Genomic DNA, 15,037 nt, shown 5'->3' with positions numbered 1-15,037 from the left:
AAAATGTTTTCAAAATATAACGCTGTTCTAACATCTATATGCTCCACGGCAGTCGGTGGAACTTGATGCTTGCCTGTTTAATTCCTCTCTGAAAGGCGAAGATTTCCCTAAAAAGACATTTCGTCCGATTCTCGCGTTCTGAAGAGACAGATATTGGAAATATCTTCACAATCAATTGAACAATATAAATCTCAAACACTACGTCTTTTTGTATAATTAATAAAATTGTTGTATTACGTTGGCATTTCAATTAACAAAATACATCAGATTGAATTTCTAAAATCTTGGAATTACCATCATTGTCCGTTTTTTCAACGGGAGATTATGTTTGTAATTCTGCAGGATAAATTCATTTATCAACACTCATTTTGCTGATTGATATTCCAGTTCAAACAAATCACTTTTCGATCTTTGAATCCATAACAACAAACCGAATTTATTTGAACATTTTTTTTCTTAACAATCACTTTCCAAAAGTGCCAAGACAATAAAGAATGGTGTGAACACGACATTATTAATGACCATTTTTGACTTTTTGTAATTCATCTATGTCGTCTTTCCAAACATATGCGAATTCAATGTGAATGATCAAAATTGTGTTGTTTCTGAATGCAATGAATTTTCAAAAATGCAGACTGTGAGCGTCACTGAAAGATACAACAGTGTGCATTCGTTGTTCCATTTGAATTCCTAATGATTGTGGCTCTTTTTGTTTCAGAATTATTTTCCGAGCTGGAAGATTGCAATGAGGATGAACAGAAAGAGAAAATTGAAAAAATGAATGAAGTGATGGACGAGATGGACGAAGAAGAACTTGAATGTGTGGTCACAGCAGAAGTGTTCAATGGAATATTCGAAATGATTGAAGAAAAGAAACTGACTTTGGAGAATGCATTTCTGTTGTTGAAGCACATCGGATCTTCGAATGCATTGAAATCGATGAATGTGTGTGGATTTGGAAATTCTTCATTGGGTGAGAGATTTGAAGAGATGATTGTCGAGGAAGAAAAGAAAAAAGAAAAAAGAAAAAAGAAATGAAAAGCTTCTGATTGATCTTTGCGAGTGCTATCTCATGCTGAAAGACAAATTCTTGTTTAATCTGCTTTCAATCTGTGTGTCCTGTCTTCTGGAAGTTGGCTTGAACAAAGAGGAGAAGGAGGGAGATGGGAAAGAAGGGGAAACATCACTGTTGACTTTGAGCAGTGTTGGCATGCTCACAGTGTGGAATTGTGTTGTGAATAATCATTGATTGATAATTCTTGTGTTTGTTTTTCAGAAAATTCCAGAAGAATTGTATTTGAGTGAGATGAAAGAAATTATTCAGCATCATCAGGATCATCACAACCTCACTCCACTTGCTTATCAGTCTGCCTGGCAGTTTTTGATGAACAGATTATTTCTCAATGGAGTATTGGAAAAAGTGATGACAGATGAGCTGCATTTTGTGAAGGAGGCAAAAAGAGAAATGGAGGAGCTGGCGAAGTGTGTGGATTGGAAGAGAAAAGAAGAGAAAAGAGGAGGAAAGGGGGTGAAAGAAGGAATTGTTTTGAGGAGATGGCTCTTCACATTGTTCGATTTCTTTTTTTCCTGCCACTTGTGGGATGACGAATATTCCGAGCTTGTCTGCTGCGTTGTTCGGGTGTTTCGGTCAGCGAAGGACAATCACAGGAAATACAGCATGAAATGCATTGATTTGCTGAAAGCAGCATCTGAAAAAAGAGCAGTGAAGATTGGTGGGTTGCTGAAAGGTGGAGCAGATGATGCTGTTTTGGAGGGAATTCGGCTGCCAACAATGGATTACGAAATGGCATATGACTGCTTGAGGTTCATCATGAATATTTCTGGTCGATTGAAATCAAAAGATGATGAAGCTGGTGAAGCGAAAGGAGAAGGGTTGAAAAGGAAAGTGGTTGAAAAGATGGAAGAAGAAGGATATGAAGACGTCATCGCAAGTTTTCATGTTATAATTCCTTTTTTGAAAACCAATTCTTATTATTTTCTACCGAAACATTATGGGGATTATTTAATAAACACATGAACTTTGAGCGTTTTTCCTGTACTTGTTTTTATTTTTGAAGAGGAAGATTATTTAATGGGGTTGACTGAGGTTTTGCTTCATTTCAAATCTTTATTTCCCACAACACAAATAGAAAAATATATCTGAAGAAAATCTTTTCTTTTTTTTCAATTTTTCAATTTTGAATGATTTGCATTTGGAAAAAAAGAATGTTCAAAAAAGAATACTGAAACATGGAAACCGGGAATTCAAATGAAAAAAAAAAAGAAAGAATCTTTTGGAGATTTTTTGTGAATAAATGAAAAAAACAGGACATTTTGTTCATTCGAATGATTTTCATTCGCATCATTTCCAGAAGCCAACATTTCCAAATCAAAAACTTCCCTTTCAGAAAAACTGATTGTTCTCCAATTGTATCGTCACCAAATAATCATTTGTGACAAAATGATAAATCTCTTCTCTCAAAAACCCTATCTCCATTTGCCATTTCCAATATTCTTTTGTGACAGTTTTTTTCTCCATTTCAAATCCTTTGCCTTTCTCTCATTTCCTTTTGACTCCTCTGTCACTCACAAAAGAGATGACACATTGTGAAATCTGTCGCATTCTTTTGCTTCAATCGTCCATTCCTTTATTGAAATTATTCCAAGATTTCTTCTTTATTTCATCTGCACTTCATTCAACAGCCAAATGATAAAATGTCAGAATCACCTTTGTTTTTTTGATTGGATGCCAACATCACATCCATTCCATTGCCTTATTGTTTTCGCTGCTTCTTCTTGACAGATGAGAAAATTGCCTTTGTGTTCGTGAATTGAAATAGAAGACAAAACTTGAAGAAGAATTCACGGAGAGTTGAATGGAATGAATTGTTAACATTACATTTTTATTGGTGAAGAAGATGTAAAAGAAGAGGAAGAGGAAGAAGAAGAAGCTCAAATAAATAATTAGTGGTTGTTGTGCAAAGTGAGATGATCAGCTTGGAGGAATTTTGCTCAAAAGCAACAACAAATAAATGGATTGAAATTCAGCAAAATCAAACGTTATCTTGCTTCATCTTCCATTTTTGTGTGTTCTTCTCAGAAACAGCATCCTTTCAATCTTTCACGCATTCGACTTGATTTTTCCTTTTCACCTTCAAAAATCATGAAATATTTGGAGATCATTCATTTCATTCAACATCTTCATCTTTTCCTTCACTTCTTTCTTAAAAAATCGTCTTTCTTCCGAAATAACTCTTCTCCAAAACCCAAAGCAATGCATCTTCATTATATCTTTAATTTTTGTCTATCATCTTCTTTTCTTTTTCCTTCCCCTCTTTTCTTCTTCTTCATAGTCATCAAATCCCTCGCTTTTTGAAAAGCATGGAAAAAAATAATAAAAATACTATTAAATTTTTTTTGGAAGATACAAACAAACCTTTTGATTTGTTAGCCATTTTTAATTTTAGTCTCATTGGAAATGTTCGTTTTCTTCAATAATAAATTCATCATTCCTCCATTTTCATACGATTAAGCAACATATTTGCCAATCATCCGTTTCCAAAAGTCTTTTCATCTCCATATGAGAAGGTTTCTGATCCTTCTGAAAATAGAGAGATTTGGAATTTTAACAATTCCTTCTGATTGAATCAAAAATTTATTTCGTCCAGCACCAATTCAATCTTTTCGCCTTGACATTCTTTCCACATGAACCAGTTATTCGAGCAAGGTATTCTTCCAAGAAAAGTGAATGTCAGTCATTCATTCAGTTTATTTGGTTCATGAACTCGAACAATAAAAAATAATATATTTGAAAATAATTACAAACTTCATCTTTACCAAAAATTCTCAACAGTTCTTCTTTCAGAAAAGCAATTTTCAAATGTTGTTTATCCATCTCTCAAATCAAATGCCTGCATAACGAACTGATGATATAAAAAAATATCATTCCACAAACCAGAAATGAGCAAACATATTGCTTGGCATCCTTTTCGTCTCTTCCACATTTTTTCTTTTTTCAGTCAGCCAATGGTAATATAAACCATTTCTTTCATATTTGTTCGCAAAACTGTCTAATCAAATGGTTATGCAAACTGCTTTTTCCATCACATCCAAATGCTTGAATCCAATTCCACAGTTAAATGAAAAATACATTTCTCAACAAAAGATATTATCATTGGATTCTTCGAAATCCTCGATCATATGTTCAACAAAAGTTTTTGAAAAACAAGTCAATCTGAAAACATAACTATGGTTAATCAGATACTTTCCATGCGAATTGGGATCAAAACATAAATGTTCAATGAATAACTGACAATAAAGCAACAAACTTTCGTTTGTTTTTTGGGTTTTTTATTTCTGTTTTTCTAAAAATCAATTACAAATAATTGTCTGTTCTGTGATTGAAGAAATAATATAAATTCATTGATCATACAAGCACAATATTGCATTTTGTTTGTAAAAATTTTCTTTCAAAAAATTGTTATGATTTTTGGTTTAATGTTTTTTTAGAAAAAAACAGTTATATTCTGGACAGCTGTTTAATTGGAGTATTTTTACATTGCATCATCAATAACAAATTTCATATATTATAATAAGTATTTCGAATTCATCTTTTCTATTTTCATTCAGGTGTTAAATAAATAAAAAATGATCATTCTCATTATATTTTATTTTTCAAATCAAAACCGTTTTTAATTACGTATGAGAGTGCTTTTGTTCCTTTTTGCATATCTGATTCTAGCAGAGACATCTAAATTTCAAGTCATCTGTGGAACAGCAACATTAAAGAATGAAGGTATTTTTTCCAATATAACTTTTTAATATAACCGTTTTTATTTTTGTCAAGGCAACTCAACTGATGCACAATTTCCCGCAAACGGAAATAATAATTATTTGTCAGAACAAAGAAAAGCATCAGGAATGAACAGATGGAAAGCAGGAACATGCACAGCGATTTATTCATTTTTTCGGTTTTCCAATTCTTCAGTTGGACTGAAAAATGTGGCAGTTGAATATTCTTCCTCGTCATTTATTCTAATAACAGATAAATCGAATTTGATGTTGGATTCTTGCGTTTCCCCCCAAAAGTCGAAATCTCCTTTTCTTTTGAATATCGGTTCAATCTGCCTCACAGACATGACTTTGATCCCCCAAGAGAGTCTTAACCCATACAGTCTCATATTTTCATCTGATGATTCAAATATTGCTGTTTTGAGAAATTCCATCATCACAGACCTGGCTGTTTCTTCATCAGACTATTTTCTTGTTTCAGGAAAGAGCAAAAGCGAACAGATCATTAATTGTGCCTTCAGGAACATATCTGTGAAATGTGATGCGAATAGCGATCATTTTGTGGAACATTCATGTTTTCGAAGTTCAATGGAGAACTGTCTCATTTATTCATGTGTGAATGTCTTTGAAGGAGGGATCTCTAGTGGATCATATTCTTCACAGGAATTTGTCTGCAAAAACACAACAATAAACTTCGGGAAAAGAGAAACGAATGCCCTTGAGAAAAAAGGACAAATTAATTCAACGGAAAGCCAATCCTTTTCTTTATGCGAATGGACTGATTGCACAGCACCACAAGGAGGAGCGCTGTTTGTTCATGACAATGCAAGTGCCATTCTCACAGTTGAGAATTCTTCATTCACAAGATGCAATGCTTCATCGACAAGAGGCGGAGGAATATATGCTCAAAGAATTGCTGAATGCATTGCGCAACATACGATATTTGATCAGTGCACAGCAGCGGATCCACAAATTTATGGGGGAGGGGGAATTGATTTTGAAATAATATATTCACAGTCTATGGTTGACGATTGTTTATTTAATAACTGTTCTGCTGCCAATGATGGAGGGGCATTAAGTTACTATCAAGTTAATGCTAAAAGACAAAAACATTGCCTTGTAAATTCATTCTTCAAATTTTGTCGATGCAATTCTTCACGAGATGGTGCAGGAGGCGCCATTCTGAATTGGAACTGTACAGATCAAATTATTTTCTCAAATTGTTTATATATTCATTGTTATTCAATGCGTTGGGGGGGTGCTGTTGGAATATTGATTAATGCAAATAATTACGGAACACTATTATTTTACTGTTTTTTTCACAACAACACATGTGGAAAATTTGGACATGATATTGCTCTGGAAGGTTCAACCTCAAATAACATTGATCCAAGTTGCTATTCTACAAGGCAAACAACAAACAGAGTTAGTTCAAATTACAGTTCGATTGTTGATCACAGTGATTGGCTTCGCAATGATTTTGGAAACGTGAGATTTGTCTCATCAACTGATTCACAACCAAAAGGCATCGACACATATGCTTGTGGAATTTATGAATCTTATCCATGCAGCACGATCAGCCGTTGTCTTACACAACTCATTCCAGACTTGGTTCACAATGTCGAAGTATTTTCGGGAACGATAATCGAAACAAATAGTTTTGATTGTGGGGTCAACACTTTTACTGTTTATGGTCAAAGCAATATGAGCACAGCAATCCATACAGAATTTGAAGCATCTGGGCTGTCTCTATTTTCGGTATCGACAGGCACATTGACTGCCAGAGACTTTGTTCTTGTGCATGATTCGGCTCATCCGAATAACCGTGGGTCAAGGCTGTTTGAGATAAGTGGAGCAGGAGGAATGAGCATCAGCAGACTGAACATATCTTTTGGGAGCGGACAATCAACAGAAACAGCATTTTCGACAGAACTGATAAACATTCAGAATGGGATGTTTCAGATGGAAAACGTGAACTGGGCAAAGACGATTTCAACAAATTCATTGATTTCGCTTTCTTCAACAAATGAGATTTCATTGACACTTTCAGAGTGTGGTTTTGATGGGATTGAGAGAACAACGAGCGGAGCAGCAGTGATGTCGTTTTCGAATGACAAGGCAAGCATTGATCTGAAATCGAGCACTTTTGAAGGATGTGGAAGCAGAACATCAGCTGATGGAGGATCGATGATGCTGTGTGTTGGGAATGAGAATGAAGTGAAAGTGAAAGGTGGATCTTTTGATGGCTGTTTTTGTTCTGCATCCAACGGACTTGGTGGAGGAATTCTTCTTCGATTGTTGAATGAAAATCCCAATTTCCTGATCTCCTCTTCATTTGGCACAAACACTGCCAAATGGGGGAATGATATCTTTGTCATTTCACCCAATCTGGAAGAAACAGCAAAGTCAGAAAACATCACATGCGTTACAGATTCATTGGATTCTGTTGACAGAGTGCGAGGTTATGACAATGGAAACATCAGCGTGGCCATTCCTCTGTGCATCTATCTCCTTCCCACCCCAGAAGAAATATATGTGAGCAATATCGAGGCATCCAATCACTCACACTGTGGAATTGTGCAATTCCCTTGCTTGACAATGAAGCACTCCCTCACAAGACAAACAGAAACAAAGAAAGTTATTGTGAATGGAATGATTCAGATGAGCGATGAATTAACCTTTGCCGATCAGAAACATGAAATCCGAGGAAATGATGATGAAAGTGGTTGGACAGTCTCTGATTCAAGTTCAACATCCAATTCATCGATGATAACAACAAGTGTTGAAACAGAATTATCAAAACTCATCTTCTCTCTTCCTTCTTCCCTTCCTCTTCACTCCACTTTCATTTCGTCTTCTTCATCATCAATAACTCTGTCTCAATGTTCGATTTCCCTTCAAAATCCATCATCAGAATTGACAATTCTGTTCTTGTCCGTTGAGTCAGGGATCCTGATAATCGACAAATTCTCTGCTTCATCAATTGATTTGAGAAGAAATCCATTGATCTCGTTGTCTGGAAGTGGAACAAATACAGAGTTGATGAGCACTCTGTGGTTGAATATGACAAACTGTACCTTTTCAGAAATAGAAAGAACATCTGGAAATGGAGGCTGTGTGAGCATTGACAACAGCAATGATGAAAATGAAAATTCAAACAATGAAATAAATATTGAAGAATGTGAATTTGATGGATGTTCAGTGCTGGCTGATGAAAGCAGAGGAGGGGCTCTCAATGCGCAGTTGAAAGGGAGCATTCAAATGAACATTATTTCTTGCACATTCACAGGATGCACAGCACCAGCAGAAGAACGGAAGATTGGGTTCGGAGGAGGGATGGCACTGAAGCTGATTGATGATGATTCTTCATTTGTGATCTCATCACCTGTTTTTGAGGCAGACAAGCCAAATATTGCAAAATATGGAAATGACCTGTTTGTTGAATCGCCAAACCTGACAAAGAGCATCACAAACGCCTCTCTTCCATTTGTATCTGATCATTTGGCTGATATTTCGTTTGATTCTATGAGAGGCTTTGATGGGAGTGACACAACGAATGCCATTCCACTGGTTTATTTCTGGCGAGCGATTGGGTCAGAGATATTTATTGGAGACAAAGGAAAAGATATGAGTGCATGTGGATTCTCAGATTATCCTTGCCTTTCAATTGATTATTGTTTGGAGCGAATGCTTGAAGGAAATGAAAAGAACATTAACATCATTGGAAAAGGGTATCTTCAGAAGAGTGTTGATGTGAGTGGAATATCAGTGAAATCGGATGAGAGCAGTATGTGCTCATTGGAATGTGTCTCATCGCTTGAAGGAGAAGAAGGAGCAGTAATGAAGATTTGTGGCATTACCAATTTCGAACTGATTATATTTGTGATTCCATCTTCATTCGCAAATGGAGTGGATGTTTTGATGCATGTTGGCTCAAGCGAGGGATTGTTGACTGTGAAAGACTGCTCATTCACCAAAAAAGGAGATGAGAGAGAAGAATTGACAGATTATAGGCTGATCAAAGCAGAAGGAGGGACAGTTGTGCTGGAATTGGTGACAATGCAATTGTTGAGCTTTTCGCAGGATGTTATTTCTGTGTTATCAACAACAGTGCTGAATGCGAAAAATCTGACGATGAAGAATATTGAGCTGGAGGGGACAAGCGGATTGAGGATATCAAAGAGATCAGCTGGAGAGAAGAGAGGGAGCAATGAAGGAGAACAAAACATTGTAATTGAGTGGAGTTTGTTTGAAGAAGTCACCCAAGACACAACAGAAAACATCTCGATCATTCGAAATGAGAATGATTCACCATTGAAAATCGTGGTTCGGAACACAACGATGAAGAGATGTGGAGGGTTGAAGTGTGGAAAGGGAGGAGGGATGTTTTGTGAGTTGAATGAGGGAGGAAGTTTTGAGTGCTCTTTTTGCAAGATTTCAGAGTGTTTCTGCTCGATTGCAGGAAGAGGTGGGTGGCTGTTTCTGGAATGCACCTCGACAGCTGAGAAGCCTCTGAATTTTGCGCTGTCGAATATCACATTCAGAGACAACTCTGCATTGAGAGGGAGAGATGTGTATATTCGATGCCACTCAATCGAAAATCAAATTGTTGATGAGCAGTTCATGCTGGATTTCAGAGCACCATTTGTGAAGGACAAGGCAATATGGGGATGCACAACAGACTCGTTTGAAGGAGAAGAAGATCTTCTGCTGAGGGTTATGAAATACCAGAGCGAGACGATATTTGTGTCATCAATTGCAGGCAATTACACAGACAGTAAGCAATGCGGGGAGTTCAGCAAGCCTTGCCAATCGCTGAATGTTGGAATCCAACGTATTATTCCATCTCTGTACTCACAGCTGCTAATCTTGAATCAAACAGAAATTGTTGGGAAGTGTGATGTTCTTGATGTGACCATCCGCTCATTGCAATCTCCCTCAGCTGCTTTGGTGCATCTGAGCTCAACAATAACCAATGAGGGAAATCTGATCACAACCTCAGAGAATGTTCGGATTGAGAGATTGAAATTCAGTTTTTGGCAGTTATTTTCATATTCAGGCAACTCAATCATTCACGAGGCAAGTGGACAACTTTCTCTTTCATTTGTTGATTTTTCTTCTGTTGGCCAATCAGAAAGCATTGAATCTATTGTTCTGAATTCAACTTTGTTAAACATCGAAAATGGAATTCTTCATGTTGATAACTGCTCAATATCAATGCTTTCATTCAAGAAGATTCCTTTTTTGTTAAATGGAGATGAGGTATCAATCACAAATGTGAAACTGGAACTAATTGAATCAACAACAGATGTGTTTGAGATTGGACAATGTGGAAGTGTTGTATTTAATGGAGTATCTGCAGATGGAGTGAAATTGTCTGAAGGTTGCGTCATTGCGATAAACGATTTATCATCAGGAACTGTTTCTATTGGAATCTCCTCATTCAACAACTGTTCGAGGAATTCAGAAGGAGCTTCTGTTTTCTCAGCTTCTTCAACTTCTGCTCAAATAAATCTTTTCAATTGCAGTTGCTCAGATTGCCATTCTCTCTCTGACAAAGGAAGCATTATGGAGATTAACAATGCAAAGGATGTTTCGATGCAAATGTGTGAATTTGAAGGAATTCTTTCAAAAGAAAGTGAAAATGAGAGAAATAATAATTTTGAAGAAATATGCGAATGGAATGGATCTCTTGTTCACTCAGCGAATTCTTTATTAGAGATGAAATATGTGACAATAATGAATGCTTCATCAGGTGGATTGTCAGTGTCTGCTAGCGATGTGACGATTGAGAAAGGGGAGTTTTTGAACAACAATCCATTCATTGAAAAATATCCCTCTCTTCGTAGAAACATCATTTGTTCAAATTCTGGAGCATTGAATGTGATGAGTTTGAAAGGTGGAGATGGATTGGAAAGAAATACATCACTTTGGATTTTGAATGATGGATGCAGTTTTGAAGGGATTGTTTCAGAAAGGGATTCATCGTTCTTCATTCCTGTTCTGGAAAGCGTTGAAGCAAAAGAATCAACAGATAGAATGAAGCTGATATTCAAAGGGATGCTTCTTGTTCCATGCAATATTTCATTTGCAGTTGTGAAGAGGAAGGGGGAAGAGAAAGATATTGAAAAACATGATTTTGATTCAAATAGATTTTTGTCAGAAAGAGAAGTTGAAGGAAGTGTAGGAAAAGATGCAATCAGCGATTGTGGAAATGAAACAGAAGTGTCTGTGTGTATTTTGTTTGGGGATGCAGAATCTCCTTCATCAACAAATTCATTCATTCTGAAGAATGCAAGCATCACTCCTCCAAAAGGCGATGAAATAATGTCAAAAGGAGAGGATAAAATTGAATGGAGTTTATTTGCCTTTATTGGATGTATTGTAATTGTTATGATTCTGTTATTTGTGATTGTTGTTGTTGTTGTGCTTCTGAGAAAGAAACTGAAGGAATCAGAAAAGATGGTTGAGAAAGAGAGATTAGAAAATGAACGGATAATGGAGAATATTGAAAGGAGAAGAAGGGAAAACAATGGAGGGAGCTTTGAGATTAGTGAAATGCCATCCACACTGCTGGAAGGAATGACGAGCCAAATTCCTCTTCTCATTGATAACAATGAAGATCTTCCAGAGCCTCCTTCAATGAGCAATGAAGAAATTCTGAATGAAAATGATTTGCCAGATTTGGAATCTCCATTACCATTTTCTGAGGATGGTTTTGTTTCTGGAATATCTCAATCTCATTCATTCAATGTGATATCAGCAAAGAAGCCATTTCGAGAGAAGGAGAAAAAGAACATCAAAACATTGCATTCGGTGATTCATTCAGTGCAAGGTAATTTCACGCTGGGAACAAGAGCGATGGATGTTGTTGATGGGAAGGAAGTGGTGATGGCAGTGGCAGAGCTGTTTGAGCATTTGATTTCAGTCGGAGATGAAAGGGTGGAAATGATAGCGAGACAGATATGTCCATATACAATCTTTGTTGAGGAAGGAAATGAAAATGAAATATACGTGTTGACAGAGGAATTGAAAGATGAAAAGCAGAAGGAAGAAATGAATCGATGGAAAGCTCCAGAAGTGGGAAATGAAGATGATGGAATTGAACAGGCAGTTGTTTTCACACTTGGACTGATTCTGCATGAGATGACAACCGGGGAAGTGCCCTTGAGTGAGTGTGATGCGGAGGAAGCGCAGGAGATGATGAGGGATGGAGTGCGACCACTGACAGAAGGAATCGAAGGAGAAGATCTGGTTGAAGTGATGGAGAAGATGTGGGCAGACGAACCAAATGACAGGCCAACATTGGATAGGGTGATTGGCTTGCTGAAAGGGATTAATGGAGTGCTTTGATACTTCTTTACCTGCTTGCTGCATGTTTGTGGAATTGAGCTGAATGATAAAAATGTTTGGATTGCGAAAACAGCGCCTGCCCCTGATGTCTTGTTTTGAATCTACTGTTCAATGGAAATTCGTTTTTGCAAAGGTGAAATTTGAAGAAGCCTTCAACTGAACGTGTTGCAGTGCAAATGATTTCACAATTGTTTCATGTGTGAATCATTTCGTTTTGGGGCATCCACCATCTCTTGAGTAAGGTCACTAAATGTGTTTGTGTGAGTGTTGTATTTTTTTAGTTTTTTTCATTTTTTGTTTTTGTGTTTTTGAGTTGAAAATTTTGCTCTTTTTATGTATTTGTATTTGTTTTTGTTTTTGTGTATCTCTAACATGAATGAATTTCCAATGAATTCACTTGGATCCTATTGGAAAATTCTTGCGTGACTTTTTTATATTCCTGTTGTTTTTTCACGTTGATTTAATTCCCATCAAATTTCTTTTTTCTGTTTTCTGTTTTCTCAAGCATTTTTCATTAACATCAACAATTCAACGAATGAAAAATAATCGCCATCGATTTTTTAATTTTTATGAATATTGTCGAAAATATTATTTAGGATTCTATAATAGAGTTGAAATTTAATCTTGACTCTTTTTCTTTATTCTGACACACACATACATACATACATACATACACACACACACACACACACACACACATACATACATACATACACACACACACACACACACATACACACACACACACACACACACACACACACACACACACACACACACACACACACACACACACACACACACACACACACACAAAATATATATATGTCAAAATTTTTTTGAAAAGTACCTTTTGTTTAATTTTCGAATTAAATTAAAACTTCATATTTCTCTCAATTTTCTGTTTTCACTCACCAGATTTCATGAGAATGAATATAATATCATCATCAAGATTTTATTTTCATAACAGAAAAATTTGGTCAATGTGAACAGAAATTTGATCGAAAAATGAAATTTTAATTTAATTCGAAAATTAAACAAAAGGAACTTTTCAAAAAAATTTTGACATATATATATATAATTAAATAAATGAATAAATTGTTAATAATAAAAAAAAATAAAAATAAAAAAATAAAAAATAAGAAGAAGAAAATCAAAAAAATTCAAAGAAAAAAATTAAGAATTAATTCTTCTGATAACTTTCCTTTTTCCTTCACCTCGATTGAATGCTGTATCTTTCTTTTCATCGTCAGAATCATCATTTTTAACGTGGAGAAATCTTCTTTTTATTTTTTTCTTTTCATCCACAACAGTCTTCACTTCATCTTTCTCCTTTTCATCCATTTCATTTTTCCTTTCAAAATTCATTTTCAAGTGATTTTCCCATTTCTCAAAAAGAATATCGTCTGTTATCACTTTTCCATAAAAGATAAACCTGTTTCTGCGAGATGGAAGAGTGCAAATCGAAGATTCGGGCAGTTTCAAAAGAACTGGCCCAAAAGAATTGTGAAGAACACCACTGCAGACGAAAGCTTTCTGAATAACAGAAGGAGATAATGAAGTGTGGATGGCTTGAGGCAGAACGTCTGAAATTGCTGCTCGTTTGGAGGAAGATGAAGAAGAAGATGGAGCCTCAAATCTGTTTGTCAGTTCAGATTTGAACACAGCAAACACTCCTCTGTCCAGTGGTTGACAGAGGTGTGTGCTGTGTGGCACGAAGGTTAAAACATCGACTCGTTATTTTTGGAATCCTCGCCAGATCGATAGATCAGCGCGAGAAGCATGAGAATCAAGAAGGAGAAGAATGTGTTCATTTTCAAGTGACATGCGCTTTCTTCTTTCGATGACAGAAAGAAGAAGAACGGTTGGAACATACCTTTTAAAGCACTCGTTATCCATCCAGCAGCTTCCATTTGCCCATATCTCATGCGTTGGAGATTACAGGCTTTTCAGCTCCTCTGGAAGGTTGACACTTGGCCATAGAATAATAGAAGGAAAGGCATATCCGTCCGCTGCCACAACTGCCACGAATGAAGAATTAATCATTCTTGGTGGTTCCTTCGAAAAACCTGCTTTTGTATCTGCTGCATGCACAGCAAGCTTTTTTGAGTCTGCGGGAACGCGCGTTGAAGATTCGTCGTTAATTATTTTCAAAGCTGGATTTAAACTGTATTTTTCGTGCAACTCGTCGAGCGTTTAATACAAGTGTTTAAAAACACTTTTGCACGAAACAGCCAGTCTGTTTATGTCCAAATTCTTCTGCGTTACACTTGTCAGCTCCGGATGACGCTTGACAAAACCATATGTGGCAGACATTAATACTTCAGTAAATGGTGCGTCTTCGTCATCGTTGTCGTTTATAACATTTTCAATCTGAAAAACAAATGATTAGAACATATAAATAAAAATTAAACAAACCAATTCTCTTGTTTTTTTCAAAGTTAAACATGTTCCAGACTTTGCTTCAATGTGAATAATGTTCAAAACTCTTTGTTCCTTTTCACCAACTTCTGCTTCAGGTCTGCCAATTTTTCCAACCAGCCTTCCTTTTCTCAGCGCTCGAATTGCATTTTTGAAACTTGTGCGACTGAATTCCTTGGAATTAATTGCATGCGTGATGCGAACAACTCCATCGATAACTATGTTAGCCATTCGCTCCAACCGACTGTTGTTTTTCACATTCTTGCGCAAAGGCATTACATGCTGTAGCTTTTTTTGTCCATCTTAAATTTTGTTTCCACAGTGATTTTCTTTTTTAAATAATATTTTTCAGATCATAATAATATTTTATTTTTTAAATTGAAATTAAATGGAAAAAAATTTTGATAAATAACATTTTGAACAAACCTAAGGTTTCACACTTAATGCAACCCTCCAATTTCACACAGGAGTT

General features: G+C 36.1%; 3 protein-coding genes across 3 annotated transcripts; 2 read left to right on the top strand and 1 right to left on the bottom strand.

Moving 5' to 3' along the window:
- Nucleotides 1-628: 628 nt before the first annotated feature.
- Nucleotides 629-2,038, top strand: MONOS_3985 (uncharacterized protein; the record flags this gene model as incomplete). Its single annotated transcript, XM_067874021.1, has 3 exons — nt 629-662; nt 719-945; nt 1,277-2,038. 3 exons carry the CDS (start codon nt 629-631, stop codon nt 2,036-2,038), a joined length of 1,023 nt encoding a protein of 340 aa, XP_067736517.1.
- Nucleotides 2,039-6,036: 3,998 nt separating this feature from the next.
- Nucleotides 6,037-12,144, top strand: MONOS_3984 (uncharacterized protein; the record flags this gene model as incomplete). The annotated part of the gene is made up of 1 exon (XM_067874020.1): nt 6,037-12,144. The coding sequence occupies one exon, from the start codon at nt 6,037-6,039 to the stop codon at nt 12,142-12,144; it is 6,108 nt and encodes a 2,035-aa protein (XP_067736516.1).
- Nucleotides 12,145-14,082: 1,938 nt separating this feature from the next.
- On the bottom strand, nt 14,083-14,796 carry MONOS_3983 (uncharacterized protein; the record flags this gene model as incomplete). Its single annotated transcript, XM_067874019.1, has 3 exons — nt 14,083-14,255; nt 14,364-14,517; nt 14,563-14,796. The coding sequence occupies 3 exons, from the start codon at nt 14,794-14,796 to the stop codon at nt 14,083-14,085; spliced, it is 561 nt and encodes a 186-aa protein (XP_067736515.1).
- Nucleotides 14,797-15,037: the final 241 nt, after the last annotated feature.

The sequence above is a fragment of the Monocercomonoides exilis genome (assembly GCF_001643675.1).
Source record: "Monocercomonoides exilis strain PA203 chromosome Unknown scaffold1-2713096, whole genome shotgun sequence".
Taxonomy (NCBI): domain Eukaryota; phylum Preaxostyla; order Oxymonadida; family Polymastigidae; genus Monocercomonoides; species Monocercomonoides exilis.
This window is presented reverse-complemented; position numbering and strand designations above follow the sequence as displayed.